The sequence below is a fragment of the Vigna unguiculata genome, chromosome 7 (genome assembly GCF_037176805.1).
Source record: "Vigna unguiculata cultivar grain cowpea cultivar isolate G323 ecotype 2 chromosome 7, ASM3717680v1, whole genome shotgun sequence".
Lineage (NCBI taxonomy): Eukaryota > Viridiplantae > Streptophyta > Magnoliopsida > Fabales > Fabaceae > Vigna > Vigna unguiculata.
In genome coordinates, this window is record NC_140798.1 from 41,933,937 (window position 1) to 41,950,352 (window position 16,416).

General features: G+C 31.2%; 3 protein-coding genes across 5 annotated transcripts; 1 reads left to right on the top strand and 2 right to left on the bottom strand.

Moving 5' to 3' along the window:
* Positions 1 to 1,989: 1,989 nt before the first annotated feature.
* On the top strand, positions 1,990 to 5,686 carry LOC114189505 (protein REVEILLE 6-like). Of its 2 annotated transcripts, none has more exons than XM_028078085.2 (8): positions 1,990 to 2,285; positions 3,404 to 3,461; positions 3,698 to 3,821; positions 3,902 to 4,072; positions 4,205 to 4,303; positions 4,588 to 4,697; positions 4,784 to 4,843; positions 5,164 to 5,686. In XM_028078085.2, exons 1-8 carry the CDS (start codon positions 2,074 to 2,076, stop codon positions 5,179 to 5,181), a joined length of 852 nt encoding a protein of 283 aa, XP_027933886.1. In that variant the 5' UTR covers positions 1,990 to 2,073; the 3' UTR covers positions 5,182 to 5,686. The 2 variants fall into 2 exon arrangements, with proteins under 2 accessions (XP_027933886.1, XP_027933885.1); XM_028078084.2 differs by having other exon boundaries at positions 1,991 to 2,285; positions 5,159 to 5,686.
* A 73-nt stretch (positions 5,687 to 5,759) lies between these two features.
* On the bottom strand, positions 5,760 to 8,935 carry LOC114189504 (uncharacterized). Of its 2 annotated transcripts, none has more exons than XM_028078083.2 (7): positions 8,477 to 8,935; positions 7,980 to 8,054; positions 7,820 to 7,872; positions 7,556 to 7,668; positions 7,318 to 7,423; positions 6,343 to 7,242; positions 5,760 to 6,243 (listed from the first exon to the last, which is right to left on the bottom strand). In XM_028078083.2, exons 1-7 carry the CDS (start codon positions 8,536 to 8,538, stop codon positions 6,239 to 6,241), a joined length of 1,314 nt encoding a protein of 437 aa, XP_027933884.1. In that variant the 5' UTR covers positions 8,539 to 8,935; the 3' UTR covers positions 5,760 to 6,238. The 2 variants fall into 2 exon arrangements, with proteins under 2 accessions (XP_027933884.1, XP_027933883.1); XM_028078082.2 differs by having other exon boundaries at positions 5,760 to 6,251.
* Positions 8,936 to 10,361: 1,426 nt separating this feature from the next.
* Positions 10,362 to 12,939, bottom strand: LOC114192522 (putative polygalacturonase). Its single transcript, XM_085675740.1, has 6 exons — positions 12,874 to 12,939; positions 12,378 to 12,701; positions 11,879 to 11,999; positions 11,623 to 11,797; positions 11,390 to 11,460; positions 10,362 to 11,314 (listed from the first exon to the last, which is right to left on the bottom strand). Exons 1-6 carry the CDS (start codon positions 12,904 to 12,906, stop codon positions 10,617 to 10,619), a joined length of 1,422 nt encoding a protein of 473 aa, XP_085531866.1. The 5' UTR covers positions 12,907 to 12,939; the 3' UTR covers positions 10,362 to 10,616.
* Between the last annotated feature and the right edge of the window lie 3,477 nt (positions 12,940 to 16,416).

Consider the following 16,416-nt stretch of genomic DNA (forward strand, 5'->3'; position numbering starts at 1 on the left):
TAAAAGATGAATATAGAATATTTTTACACTAATTTTTAGAAAATAAATATTTCAATTTTCCATCGCAGATATATTAGAATGTAACATTTATTGAAAACTATAATCAACACATTTAAAAAACTCATTAAATTTATGTGATACTAATAAAAGAAGAAAGTTACCACTTAACAAATTCACAAATGGATAGCATGAGAAAATGAGAAAACTTATCAGAAAAACTCTTAAATTTTTGTTTTGACGGAGAGATGAAAAAGTACCTTATCCATTTACACACCATATTTTTTTATTCCTTTTTATTAACATATTGATTTTCCTCAGTTCAGTTCATATAACCGAGTACAAATTTCCTTAACATGTTTTAAATGTTTTTTATTCTCTGCATAGAGAGGAAAGAGCAATAAACATAGGAAGAGAGAGAGAAAGGAACAGACTTAGCGAGACAAGGGTGAAAGAAACGAAAGGTAAAAGGAAAGAATAGCAAAGGGTGCATTGGGTCCTCAGAACGTGAGATGGATATGGGCCCATGATAAATTGACCGGGCCCAGCAGAAAATATCTGGTGTGATATTATGTGGCCTAGCTTTGTGTGTCACTCACTACCTTACAACCAAGCAGGCCTTGTGGGCCATGGGCTTTTTGCCCTTAACCCATCTTTCCTTGACACGTCACAAACCATTTAATTGCCACTTTCCCTGTCGGTTTTTTCAACAATAACTAACAGACTATGCTTTATGGTTTCGTCAACGAGTTTTTATCAACTGCTTCCGGGACCATACAACTCCGCTACTACAACTCTCACCTAAAAAATAAAATAAAAAAAATAGAATCCACACAACAAAAAATCATTTGAAAATATTAATATGTAATTCGTAACTGTTTTAAGAAAAAAAAAGAAGGAAAAAATTGTTTATTTTAATGAAATTAAATTTAAAATGATAATTTTGGCTTTGTTCCCTAATCATTCGTAGTTAGGCTACACGTGAATTCATGAATATGAAAAAACATGATTTGGTTGCACAAAAATCTGATATTTTTTTGTAAGTACTGTTGGCATATCTAACCTTTTGGAAATGAATAGATAAGTGCGAGTACTAATGATAACGTTAATCAAAGTCTTGTCGACAACAAAATTCAAAATTCAAAATCACATAATTATCTGTTTTGTATTATTCTGCTTTGAAGTGAAGTTACGCATGATGCTCATTAAGTTCCCCTATTATTGTTCTTTCATAGCTCCGAGCACACAGAACATGATTAGTGTATCACTATGAACGGTAAATCATACGTGGCACGTCTCTTGTAAATAAACCATGCCAACTCAACTTCACAATTTGGAGATATTTTGCTCTAAAAAGCACTGTCACTATCTTCAAATATATCATAAGCTACCTAATAATAATTTGTCTCTAATTAGACTTTCATTGGGCAATCAAATTATTAAACTTCACTCAAGACACGGAATATTATTTTCATTAGGAAACTAAGTCCTATGACAAGAACAAGTGTAGAAGTGACGCATGCTCATAAAAATTAAATGATTCCACAGTTTACAACTATCCATATCTTATTTAGTCTACTCTTGAAAGAAAAGAAACAAACCAAGTAAAAGAGAAAAAGAAAAGGAAGGTACAAAATATAATTGATGTATTCATTAATTGTTAGTAGTATTATAGAAAAAAAAAGAGATTATGATGTAACCACAGTCAATTTTTTTATTTCAAATTTTTTGTTGTTTTCGACCTTTTGTTGGAAAGTGGAGTAGTTAGATTTCATCTCTCCATGTAAAAGAATCTAAGAATAATTAAGGATAAAATTAAAATTTAATATTATAATATGGTGCATTAAATAAAATAAAACAACCTTATTTAAAATAGTGTTGAATGATATTAATTAGGTGGTGAGGTGGCAAGGGAGGATTGGTGGTTGCAAAGTAGGAAGTGTAAAAACAGTACAATGAGAAACTATCTCATATAAGTACTCTGTGGCTGTGTTCTGCTCTAACTAACAGAGTGTCTATCTCCTTTTACAAGATACACGAACCTTAAAGCTTGAAACTTGAACTAAGAGGAGGAACATGGTATCTAAAAACCCCAACCCTTCTGAGGCTTACTACATGGACCCCTCTGCTATGTCGCTCCCCGGAATACTCCCTTTTGCCACCGCTACCGCCGCCGCCGATTCCCTCGAGGACCCTGCTAAGAAGACTCGCAAACCTTACACTATCACCAAGTCTAGGGAGAGTTGGACCGAACCCGAGCACGACAAGTTCCTCGAAGCTCTTCAGTTGTATGTCAATTTCATGGTTTTTTTTCTTTCTTTTAATTTGTTTTGTATTAGAATGTAGTGTGTGGATTTTGAAACTCAATTGAGACATGGGTATTAGTGGTATACCATATACGAGGTTTCAAATTGTTGTTTTTGTATAAGGAGAAATTGATGATAAATGTGAGGGTATAATTGTGGTCACTGTCACTCCAAAACTCTTAATGTTTCAGGGGTATGTGCTTATGATTAGGTATTTCCTGGTTTCAACGGTTTTAGTGTTAGGGACAGTGTATGGTTTTTATTACTGTTATTGTTATTTGAAAATGACTCTGGCTTAGAACAATTTTCAATATGTTGAGTCATGTTTGACACATTGAATTCTACTAATTCAATGGCTGGTTTTGACTGTTTTGTATTGCATTGATCGAGACTCATCGAAAGAGAGAGAATCAGAAAGGAATTAGGCAGGTTTATTATTCTTTTTGAAGTGTTTGTATTAGAAACTTAGATTCACACTTTGGTTTTTTCAAGTATCAAAGCATCATTTTATACTTATCTGTATATGAGCCTCTTTGGAGGAGATGGATTTTGATATGATGATCGGCGAGGATCTTATACGGATAATTTTTCAGTTTAGCTAAAATATGAATTCCTCTTAATACTAGTAATAGTGTGGTAAATATACTAGTTGTTTATGATGTAATGCAGAATGAACATAGCTCAGGTTACTGTAAATGCTTCTTACAGAAAGTTATTAATTTGTGAATAGAAAAGAAAAGAATGTAATAATTTTCTAGACATTTCTACATAAATTTACATAATTAAAAAGAAAATATAGAAATTAAAGCTTGGAGATGTTAAGAAGTTCTCCTAATTAGAAAAGAATGAGAAGATAATAGTGAGCAGTAGCTAGAAAAATGCAACATGGCTCTTTCAATATTAATTTTTCTTTTAAATAACCATAGAAAAGGCACTTAAGAGAAGCCACAAACACAACTCAACAACAAATTTAAACACAAAGTGACAACTTTGAAAATACTGTTGTTTCTCTCCAACCAAGTACACCTGAAAAGTACCAAATTGTTTAAATTGTAAATTCTGATAATCATCTCATTTTGTTTCTTTCGTTCTGTATGCAGATTTGACCGTGACTGGAAAAAGATTGAAGCATTTGTTGGATCAAAGACAGTTATCCAGGTAATTTCAAATGCAAACTTTGTCTGGAAATTTGCACTAGCTGTTTGGGTTAGCCATAAATGTCGTGGATTGAGTAGAGCAGAATGGAGATGTCATGGATTAAAATTTGAGAACACTTAGTCATATGAACATTTATTTATGTTGAGATTCCTACAATTTATTTCAAAAGTTCCAATGTTAATTGGACACCTCAAATACATACGAGAAGGACTGAAAACTTACTACTGATTTTGCAGATACGAAGCCATGCTCAGAAATACTTTCTGAAAGTTCAGAAGAATGGGACAAGTGAACATCTTCCTCCACCCAGACCAAAAAGAAAAGCTGCTCATCCATATCCTCAGAAAGCTTCAAAAAATGGTTTGAATATTCACTATATTTTTTATTTCATTATTTAATATGATTGTAGTATCTAATAATTTTTAGTGATATCTGGGCAGTTCCAGTGCTCTCACAAGTATCAGGGTCCTTTCAATCATCATCGGCTTTGCTTGAACCAGGGTACATAATGAAGCGTGATTCTTCAGCAATGCTTAAAACCCCTATTATTAACGCTGCAGCGTCTTCCTGGTCAAACAACTCTCTGCAGAAAAGCACTAATTTATTGCATGGTACAACTAAACACTGAACATTCCATACTTCAACTTTAGACTTCATTATCATGGAAATAGTTGTGGGTGTTATTTAAATAATTTTCTGAAGGTAATAATTATTTATTGAGTTTATCATATCGTGTGTTTTAGGCCACAAAGTGAATAATTGTTGCAGTAACAGTGGAAGTCCTAGAGCAAAGTTGGTTGGTGAATCTAATGGTCAAGGGAATAATATCCATCCTCTGAGAGGCAAGGGTTTAATGATTTTATATCTAATTTTTTATGTTGTCGTCTGCAATTATTATATCACATTCAATGTGTACGGCAAGGTTATGAAATGATGTATACTGATAATGTGTGTGCATAGACCCCTCTGTCATGCGAACATCCTTTTTAAAATTTATCTTTCTTCCAACGTAGACAAAATAATAATTGCCCTTTCTTCCAACGAAGTCTTGCTGTTTCCCAAATGACATTGGCAGTTTTCTTCTCAATATTTATAATTTTTCATCTTCTTCCGGGTTTTATTGCAGTTCTTCCAGATTTTGGTCAGGTATACGGCTTCATTGGCAGTGTATTTGATCCAAATGAAAGTGGACATCTGCAGAAACTAAAACGAATGGACCCTATAGATGTTGAGACTGTAAGTACTTGTCTACGTGCATTCTTTTTGTCAACGATTCTTTCCGATTATTCTTCACGGCAATTTATTTGTACTTTACTTTTTAGGTGCTACTGTTGATGAGAAACCTGTCTATCAATTTAGTAAGCCCAGATTTTGAGGACCATGTAAGTATTGTGACAACTATCTTTGTATTAGTATTACAATGAAAATGTAATGATGAATGCGTCGTTTTTTCTTACTTGGGCCTCGCCAGGCAACATCAAATTTTGATTATGTGTTCAAATACCTAATTTGGGGATTCTTAGCTTAAAATAATCTCTATATGTTCCTCATCTTTCCAAAACTTTCCAAAAATTGATTGGAATTTTCTGCTGTATAGAAATTTGAATGACTTGAAGTTGACATCAAATTGAATGTTCAAGGACAGAAGAAAAGATGATAAACTCTATATTTATACGCATGTTGTGTTATTCATGCAGAGAAGGCTGCTAGCATCATATGAGGTTGAACCTGAGTCAGATAACTATTATATCAATGTGGATCGAAACATGCTTGATGAGCAGTTGAAGAGTGTTACTTAGATGGTGGAGGCAGACAATGACTTTGTTTTCCAGCTGCTGAATGCAGTCGGGTGGAATTTTGCATGATGAGGTAAAGATGCCGTGGCATGGAGACTGACTGAAGTAAATGCTACTGCTCATCATCTTAGCTGTGGAAGACTTTTTAAAATTCCCACAATTCAAATCAGTTTTTATATAATAAAAGAAAATTTAGAGATGTATAGGGTACATAGTTTTGCATAGTATGCACAGATATATGTGCTCTAGATTTAGCTAGAAGTGTAATATCTGAAAAGAGAGACAATTCCCCATTAAAAACTTTCTAACAGTGTACAGTATAAATTTTTTTAGCACTGGGGGTATGAACATTTGAAATAAGAACTCAACTGAGAATGATTTATTCAACTCATATACCTAAAATTATTGGATTAGAGAGTTATGTTTTAACTTTTTATGCACCAAAACAGTGTCTCATTTGTATGGTTAATTTGGTGAAAGAATAACTAGACATCCAACAGAATATTGAAAATGACCACAGTTTCATTTGTCACACAAGGAATACAAAATGCTACATGGTAAAGGCTGAGACAACCAAATTGATAGTCACTGATGAAGAAACACGGTTTAGTCCGTTACTCGTACAAACATCGGACTGATTTTTCACAAAGACCACAAGAATGTATTCGAGAAAGTTTCTGACTTACTGTACTGACTGCCTGTACACATACGTTGTCTACTTTTAGATTTCTTTATCGTGTCATGAAATATTTCCAGTAATGAAATTTTAAATGTACTATATCTAATTCAGACAGTAACCAGAAGACAGCTTCAGAAATGTTTCACTACAAACAAATGGAATAGTCAGGGTAGAATACTCAGCCAGCAGTGTTGGCTGTCGCGAAAGTCTGGTACTAGAAACCTTGCATATAAGGATGGCATTGATTTGCTAGCAATTTCATTTCAATGCAACTGTCAACTGGAGTTGGATTGATGTTACTATCACCCTGAAAGTCTAACGATGGGTAGAATTATCAGTAACTATCGCACCTTCTAAATTTCGGTTCAACATGACTCGTACAAAACATTATGAAGTGATTTCTTACCGAGACCTGGCTTTACAAAATCCCCGTAGTTTTTTGTCTCCTGATACGCGAAGGTACCAGTCCGCATCGAATTTAGCTTTTGTGTGCAAGAAGCCATCTGGAGTGCAGGCAGATGCAATGGAACTCCACTTTTTGATACACTTAATGAGCAGCGATGAAGTTTATCAGGATTTATAACCTGCTGGAACATTGTTTGACTAACTTCACGATCAAACCTTTTCAGCTCGTTGTGATAAAGAGGGAAAGGTTGAGAAAATGGGTTGGATGGGAAAGAGTGGGAAAAAAAAGAATGTATGGCTGAATCAATGGAGTTTATTTGAAATCTATTATGGTCGAGTTGATCCTTCTTCTCTGGATTCAAATGATTGGAGCAGAACTCGGCGTGAGTTTGTTGTGCATGCGTAGAGTGGGAAAAGCAGCCCAATCCAGCTCCATGGTGCACCATTGGATCATCCACATTTGGTGTAGAACTTTCTTCATTGAGTATAAATTCCACTAGCTTTTCAATCATTTCTCGAGGTGAGCTTGGACTAAACACCTCAGCTTCAATTGGACTCCTTTCAGCGCTACTAGACATGGAACTATCAACCACAGCCAAATTTTCCACATCGGGCTGCAAGAACAGTTCGTCAAATGTAATTAAACTGTCTTCGTCAGGCAAGCAAAGTTCACAGCTCGAACTCGATTCTCCGTCTATGCTATCAGTGAAAGAATTTAATTTCAACTCCCGTCGCACGTGGAAATCAGGGCTGGATGGATTTTGCTTCATGCTAACTGAAATGCCTCTACAATAGACCGTAGATGATTCACAGTCATCAACCATTGGAGCGAACTGTTTTTCCTTTTCCACACTAGTAGGAGAGATAAGACCTTCTGAGGGACCACACGTTGAAATTCTTCCTGAAAAAAAGACATTATAACCTTAAATGACAAGTTGACAGAGAAAATGAAGAAACCAATGAAAGAGTTTTTTACCTTTTCTCCATATTTTCCGATCTGCTATCTCATGATTTGTACACTCACTAGATCCAGATATGTCACCGTTAAGCAAGTCATTGCTATGTCTAGTTGAAGGAAGTGACTGAAAAAAAAAATGATATTATGGACTCTTTAACACAATAGAAGTAAAAGGTTGCACGCCTCAATCTACCTTAAATTATGGAAACTATATCCACTCTGTTATTAATATATAAATATAAATCTCAAATTAGACCTTGTAGCGACATGGAGGCCGGTATGGTTCATCACATCTATGCAACAGAGGATTAACATCACGAGGAACCTCTAGAGAAAAATTTTGAGGCACGCTATTTTGACACTTGGGACCTGTTCGAAAAGCATGAATAGTTAAAGAAACTTTCTTCAAACAAAACCAGAATATGCAATAACAATCCATAATAAACAATAATGATCAGAAAGTGGGTAGTAAGCATATTGGAAACTCTAAAGTAGAATTACAAAAACCAAAATTACACACCTGGAGCACATGAACGTAAAGAGAAAAGGTCGGATGCCTCGTCATCAACCACACTATTGGAGAAAGATGCACCAAATAATTAAGAGGTAATATTCTAAAAACATAATGGCATACGAGGGTTTTTTTTTTCTTTAACCATGAAATTGAGGACTGAGCTTACAAAGAAAACTTCACTATGAGTTCCGCTTGGTCTAAGGAGAGAAGAAATTCTCTCGTATATGAAATTTTTAAGCGCCTGCAATACCAAATCAAACAAAAGGATCTTAATCAAATTCGAGACATAACTACGTGTTACTTAATAGCTAAGAAAAAGGTTGCAGTATCACTAAGCCAAAATTTTCATCAGTAGATGCATAACTCTGGGATCCTCACCAAACTGAAGCCTACAGTCATAAAAAAAAAAAAAAAATCTACAACGATTTTAATGATTATAAAACAGAAAAGGTAAAATATGACTCAAAACAGTTTCTCAGAGAAAGAAGATTCATTGTAAAAACAAAGAAATAAGAAATTTCTAACAAAACAAAAAAACACAGCACAACAATGTTAGTTCAAGAAATCAAGAAACTGTAGTAATCGTTGGAACAAAGAAAATATTAATAAATAATAATTCCGATCAAGAAAATATTGATATAATAATCATTCATCGAAGTTTACTTGTTAGGATCTCGGACGTGAACAACCGAAGGAGACGTAGCAGTTCCATTTTCTTGGCTCATTTTTCTCGGGAGAATAACTCGTCAACGATTATTGACTCAAAAGGTTATAACCTTTGGAATAACCTAGTGCTGTTGAAGTAACAAGACTTGGAGTTGGACTTGGATAGAGTACATTGACCTTTCAAGAACGCGGTTAAACGTGTGAAGAAGAAGCTGCTGCTAAACCTAAAGCGAAGACATTGTTTCTAAGAGTGAATTCAATGGTGTAGTGCTATCCGTAATTTCTTTTCCGAGTAGAAAAACAAAAAAAAAAATAGCAATGATAACGAGAACAGGAATGGCCGGAACGGCGTTAGTGGAGGAGGTGGCTGAGGAGCAAAGAAGCATTTTTCTCAGGAAAACATGTGACAGAGAGACTGGAAGAGAAAAAGGAAAACCTTGGTGAGGAAGTTAGTGAGGGTGAGAGTATGTTGGAATATTTATATTATGGTAAAAAAATTTATTAATCTTAACATACTCTTAAAGTTAAGACTTTTATATTATTAATCAATCAAACATTATTTATTTTTAAATTTTGTACCGCAAATGAATTACTGTATTGTTATTTATTTTTCTTGTACTGAATATATATTATATTGTTATAAAGAAGACGGGCAATTAAATAAATTAAAAATAAGTCGAAAGGTAAATTTGAAAATATAATGCAAATATGAGGTTAAAGTTAGAGATATAATTAAGAGTGTGGTTGAATGGATGCAAATAAGGGTATATTTCGCTTCACATGAGTGATGCATTTAATAGTCTTTGTTTGGTGAGATTGGTTTTTAGGAAGAGTGATGGTGTCTTTTGGAGTCCAGTTTCTGAGTTTGTTTCTACTTATTTATTTTAGTAGAGTATGAAAATATAGTAAGTTTTGTGTTTGTATTAACTAATTTAATAGGATTTTGCAAAAAGATGGAGTCGGAAGAATGTGGAAGAATGAGCATAGATTAATCTTTTCTAAAATAGTGAAAAGACACTTTGCTCACACAATTATTATCATTTTGTTTTTAATATTCTTTTACTTTTTCGGTGTGCCTGAATTATTTTTTACCATTTCCATTGTGCTTTTTCACTTCTACCTTTTTTTACCTTTTCATAAAAAGAAATTATTATTTAATTTTATTTAAATTAATCTTCAATTTTATTTTATTTTAATTTCTAAAAATTATATATTTAATTTAATATATTTTTATTAATTTTAATATTATTTTAGTTTAAATAATTATTTACATTTCATTATAATTTAATTTACATAATTTATAAGTTAATTTAAAGTATTTTTATATACAATGATAAAATAGTAATCTTATCTTTTCATTAATTTTTTTTAATCTATAACATCATTAATTAATTTTCATAAATTTTTCTCACATTTTTCCTTTAAATCTCAGTGTTTTTCTCCTTATCCAAACAATGTAACTTCCACTTCTGTTTTCTTTGGAAACCAATCCACCATTTCTATTCCCAAAATCAAACGCACAGGAACAAAAGTTGTGTAACGTCTAAGTGTTTTGATTTTATCTTTTATCATCTGCCTAATACATGGGCATTCAGCAAGAATATTTGTTCAAAAGTTAAATAATTAGTAAATAATCCAAAAACCACTACAAATATGGATTCTACAAAAACAACTAAAATGGACAAATTTGTTATAAACGCGGTTGAGATCATAAATCGTCAATAGGAGCTAATTTGAGATGCATAATAGTCATAATACAGTATGTCCAGTGCTGATTCTACAATTGAAAAGTTTTTTCAAAGATTCTTATATATTTACCAGATAAAACATAGCATGATTTTACCAAATTACTAATATGTTTTCAGTTAAGATAATCACTGTCTGAAATGTTAAGATATAAAATTGTTTTAGTCAAGATTGACACTGCAAGACAAGAAAATATTAGCCACCACTGCATTACTTTGCTGCGAATAGAACGGCAAAGTTCAAAGCAGTCATTTTCTTTTCAATTCAAAGCAACATTCTTTTGACTTATCCTGGACAACACATTCAATTACTTTATTTTGATTTCATTTCTTGAAACAAGTGTTTGAATGTAATACAAAATAGTAATTAAAATTCAAACACATTCATGTCATTAGAAGAAGGCATTGGTAGAACAAGACTTGAGCTTAACAGATTCAATGGGCAGAGAGTTCGTTGGAAAAGGACACTGGAGTGGCTTTTTCTCTGGCAACAATTCGCAAGGAGGAGGAGTGACATTGCTTGTGACTCCAGAAACATAAGTGCAATTCCATTGATGCTTCTTTGGTTTTTCACTGAATTGGATGGTGACATTAGAGATGCAAATATTGGTGAAAGGGTCGTTAGAAATTCCTTGGAGTCTTGCAGACATCTTGACCCCTGTTGCAACAACGTCTCTGTAATTTATCCCAGTAATGTCGGGTAGTGCTTTGGGATCATAGTTCGGATCAGGGTGTGATTTATAAGCACCAGTCATCCAAAACACATACTTCATAGTTGTGAGGTTCATTCCTTTCACAAATATGTCTTTCACATACCCACCTCTACCCGCTGCTGTTTTGATTCTGATAGCTGATTCAGTGTTGATGGCAGTGAGATCTTCAGCTCTCACATCAGAGATTCCTCCAGACATTTCACTGCCTAAAGCAATCATCGCACTATCAGGGGATATACAAGTAAGCCTTTTAATCACAATGTGTTGGGATGCCATTGCGAATTTGATCCCATACTCATCCCATCCACTTTTTATTGAAACACAGTCATCACCAGAAACAATGTAGCAATCTTCAATCCTAACATTTGTACATGAATCTGTGAAGAACACGAAAAATTTCAGAATAATCGAACCATGGTTGTCAACTGATTATACGGACAAAAACATGTTACCTGGATCTATCCCATCTGTGTTGGGAGAGATTATTGGAGCATTAATGGTAAGGCCTTGCATTATTATGTTACTGAGAATATATATATATATATATATATATATATATATATATATATATATATATATATATATATATACACATAAATCCTTGTGAAATTAGCAGAACAAGAATGCAGAAAACAAGAAAAGAATTAAGAAATTTTTGAAGAAGAAAAAAGGGTTATCTAATAACCTGCTGTAAACTGGATGGATAAAATAGGATGGAGAGTTGAGTAAAGTGAGAGAAGAAATCTGGATTTGATCAGAGTACATGAGCTCGATCATGTATGGCCTAGTGAGATTCAATTTTTTGTTATGGAATTTCTTCCACCAATAAGCTCCTTGTCCATCAACGGAACCATTTTGACCTAAACACCAAATTTAAACTGCTCAGATCGATTTTACGATTGTGTTTTGTACGGAGAAGATGAAGTGTAATAGATAGATACCTGTAATTACGACATCAGTGAGGTTAGTTCCAAAAATTAGACTGTTAAACCTTCCATGAGGAGCATCTCTCCCTCTTCCATAAGATGGTAACACAGGAAGATGAGGCCATTCCGATTCATTCTATCAATGTAATAATGGAAGTGATTAAAAGAAAACCAACATCTTCAACAATAACAAATTAAAAATGACGAAACACTGTTGTCAATTGCTATTTAACTAGGTCTTATTCTGTGTTATATTAACTTACATAATAGAAACGACCACATTAAACTTTTAAAAGACATTAGTAAAAAATAAATAAAAAAGTACTTAATTATCGTTACAAATATAGATAAAAAATATTAATATTAAGTCAAAAATAAAAATCTAACTCAAACTTCAATTTCTCTCGAAAATCAATCTCTAACATGAAAAAAAAAACGTGTAATTTATGAAAATATTTATCCTGGTGGAGTAGGGGTGGTATAAAATGGTATTTGGTGAAAAAAAATGAAATACCTGAGAGGCAAGAATAAGAGCTTTGTTGTGAAGAAAAAGAGTGAAATGGCTTGTGAGATTAAAGGGTCCCGTTAGCCATTTTCCGGGTGGCACGATGAGTTGTGCGCCTCCGTCAGATGAATAATGACTGAGATTGCTTATTGCATTTCGAAAGGCTTTGGTGTTGGATGTAACGCCATCACCAACTCCACCAAAATCTGTCAAAATTGCACTGTGTTTTCTGCAATTAATGGCTGGGTATTCAATTCCCCCATTCCCCACCTTGCATTCTGCAACCTTCACTTTTTCTGATCCCAGTATCACAATTACGGACATCACACTCACCTGCGCACAATAATAACACTTCACTCATCACAAAATCATCGACCCAAGCCCTCCAGAAATAAGGTATATGAAAAATTCACCATCCAAAAGTTGCCTACGAAAATTATCAAAATCTAAAATGGATGAGTAGATATGAGAAAAACTATAAATTAAACTAGAAAAAAAAAATTACAATGAAATTCCCAAGTCGTGGACACATCTTCATTCTTTGAGATGTGGCACACTCAAGTTTACTTTCTTTGCTGAGGTAAACAAGAGAAGACAGGTCTATATATAGATACACAGAAGTTTAGGTAGTGGGACTAACTCAATTTTATTTTTATTTTGTAGTCATTTATGTATTATAAATGAGTCATATATTAAGTTCATGTGAAAGTTCCAAAACCTTTTCTTATATCACATATATCACGAGTGAGAAATTAAATATTAATAAATGATCTAATAGTTAGGGTTAAATTTAAGATTATAACAGTAGGGATATCTATAAATTATTCGGGTTTTGATCTAATAACATTTTAAAAGAAAAGTAAGAAATTAGGAAAGAAGCAAATATATAAAATATATAAGATATGAAAAGACAAAATACTTTTTTTATATATTTGATAATAATTAAAAAAAATCAAAGGTAGAACGATAAACAACAAATTTCATTAAACCATAAATAACCTACAACTTTATTACAAAATGAAATTTACATTCATTTTTATATTATAAATTAATCATATCTTTAGGACATTTGAGACTTTCAACGAAAAATTATTAATAATTTAAACTTTTTTTCTTAAATTTTTTCTATATACTGTATTACAATTATTTATAATAATTTTAATGTTTTAAAATACATTTACAAAATATAACAATATAACAAAATGTATAACGTGTCTTCAAAATAAATGAGGTGCAATGATTTTAATATTTTTGAATATATTTATGATAATATAATAATATATAACAACTTTGACGTTTTAAAATATGTATAATCATTTTAATATTTTAAGATCTATTAAAAAAATTAATGTACCAAATTGGTATAATAGATCAACAACCAAAATTTGTCTATCTTGTTAATGATAAATAGATTTATGAAACAATAAATTTTAATTTTAAACACTAAAATGCAACCCGTGAAATAATAATAATCTACGATTTGATTACTAAGCGTATTTGTGAAACAATGGTATTTTAATATTTTAAAATTGTTAATAAGCCTAATAAAGATTTAATGAACTTAATTACATTCAGTAAAGTATTAAATATGGTACACTAATAATATCATTTATTATATAAATATTAATAATATAACATCATCTTCATTACAAGATTTATGATATAAAATCTTATTTACTCAATACATTTCATTATGTCACATCATTCTTAAAAAAATTAATAAAAAAAAAAAAAAACTTAGAAGAATCACATGTTAGTTCATGTTTTATTTAGCTGTTGATGTTTTTAAAAAATAAATATTCTTATGATTCAGTACTTTATTTAATACTTAAGGTCTTAAATTCTATGAAATATAAAAAAAAAATTATTCAGAAGGTTTTGGAAATCTTCATTGCATATTTAAAGGATAAAATGGGTATTTTGAAATATGGACACAAAAAGGAGAATCCCCTTTATATATTGTTATAGATAAATTAATATTTAAGTTATTTTAAAATTTTAATATATTTTTTATATTTGACATTCTTACAAAATTATATGTTTATTCAAATACGCATATCTTACGAGTCTCACATTTTAATAAACGTGTTCCAAGGATACACGTTTTAAAGATCTGAGATTTTGAATTTTATGTCATGTTCCAAGGATATCCTCACTGCAAAACTCATACACAATCAAGGTATTAATTTATATAAATATAAAAAAATTGGAAGGCCAAGTTCTCCTGTCACAATCAAGTCCGTCGCTACTTGTACGAATATGACCTTAAGAAACTTAGGTCTTAAATTTATAATCATTAACACTTAATATAATTATTCTTTTTTTTTTTTCAACTAACGTGGGATTTAGTTCTATAATTTCTTTTTAAATCGTTACTTTTAATTAGTGTAAACAAATTGGTACGGAGAAGGAGAAAGTGTTTCAATAAATATATAATAATTATCTAATAATATTACTAAATTGTATTTAATATATACGATTACTAATGTGTTAAGTTTACTAATAAGTCTAATGTTACCGTTATCAGTCCAAGATGAGTTACATGTAATAATTAATGCAACTCTTAATTAATCAGTGAATGGTCCGTTACCATCAAATTAACAAATTACAAACTTAATGTAAATTGACATTAGAATGTTATTATTTAATATAACAATTCAAAAAATGTTACTATTTAATATTGTCAATCCATGAGAATTGACGTAAGGTCGTAGTTAAAATTAAAATTATAATTTATACACGTACATATGTCCACACAGAAAAAAAAAATTATATATATATATATATATATATATATATATATATATATTATTGTAACTATCATGTACACAATATAACTTCTAATTCAATTATATTTAGAAAATATATATAATATTATTAAACAAAATTAATTAATATTACAATTTAATACATCTATTTAATATATATAGAAAATTAAAAGATGAGAATAAAAGTTAAATTGTAAAGTTATTTATCTTGGACCTTTCCTTGGGTTTAGGATGATTATAGTGATATAAGAAATTTATCATACTATTAGTTATCATGGAAACTTGAGTTTAAAAGACTTTGAACCATATATCAGTTATTGACCGTTTCGTATAACGATATTGAATCAAATATTTGACATTGTGGGCTAGGAAGATGTCGGTTTGAGGATAACATCATCCTAATCATCTTAGATAGTTCGGATCATTATTCCCTAAATTAGTGTTTCCTACTTCAGATAATTTACACCACTCCCTACATTAACGTTGTGTAATGCAGAAACATTTCTTATAATGACAACCTAATGAGACACACAATCCTCTAGGTGGTGCAAAATAAGGGAAGATGTTATTTATAATTAAAGAATCATCATAATATAATATGAATAACTAAATATATTACTTATCTATACGCGTAAAGAAAGATAATTCAATACATAAAAAAAGGTTTTTTACAAAGTTTTAATAATGTCCATATGTCATCATTAAATTGGATCAATATTTTTTTAAATAATTTATTGTGGTTTAAAAAAGAAGAGAAATGTTTGTTAAAAACTTTCTAAAAGTTTATTAACAAGAACTTTGGTAAAGTATCAAAATCTTAATACATATTAGTGTTATCTCAATTCGATTAACCAGAGTGATGAAATGTTTTTTTCTTTCTAATTTTAAAAGTTGGTTTAACGTTAATTATTTTAAATTCCGCCGAAAATTATAAAAAATGTAAAATCATTCACACACTACACGCGTAATATAAATATACATAAAATTATAAAATTGTTTTATTTATTGAATGTGATTAAATCTACGTTGAGAAAACCCAAATAGATATTGCATAAACCCTAAAATAATGATCATGGACGGTGGATGATTGTTATAATTAACCTTTTATTTATATATATATATATATATATATATATATATATATATATATATATATCAAAATAAATACGTAGGCGTAATAGATAATAAAACAAAAAAACAATGGCTTCGATGCAATTAAGAGAAGTGTTGGTTGTAAGAGGTTTAAAGAAGTTCCCAGAGCTATAGTTGTTCCACGCAGT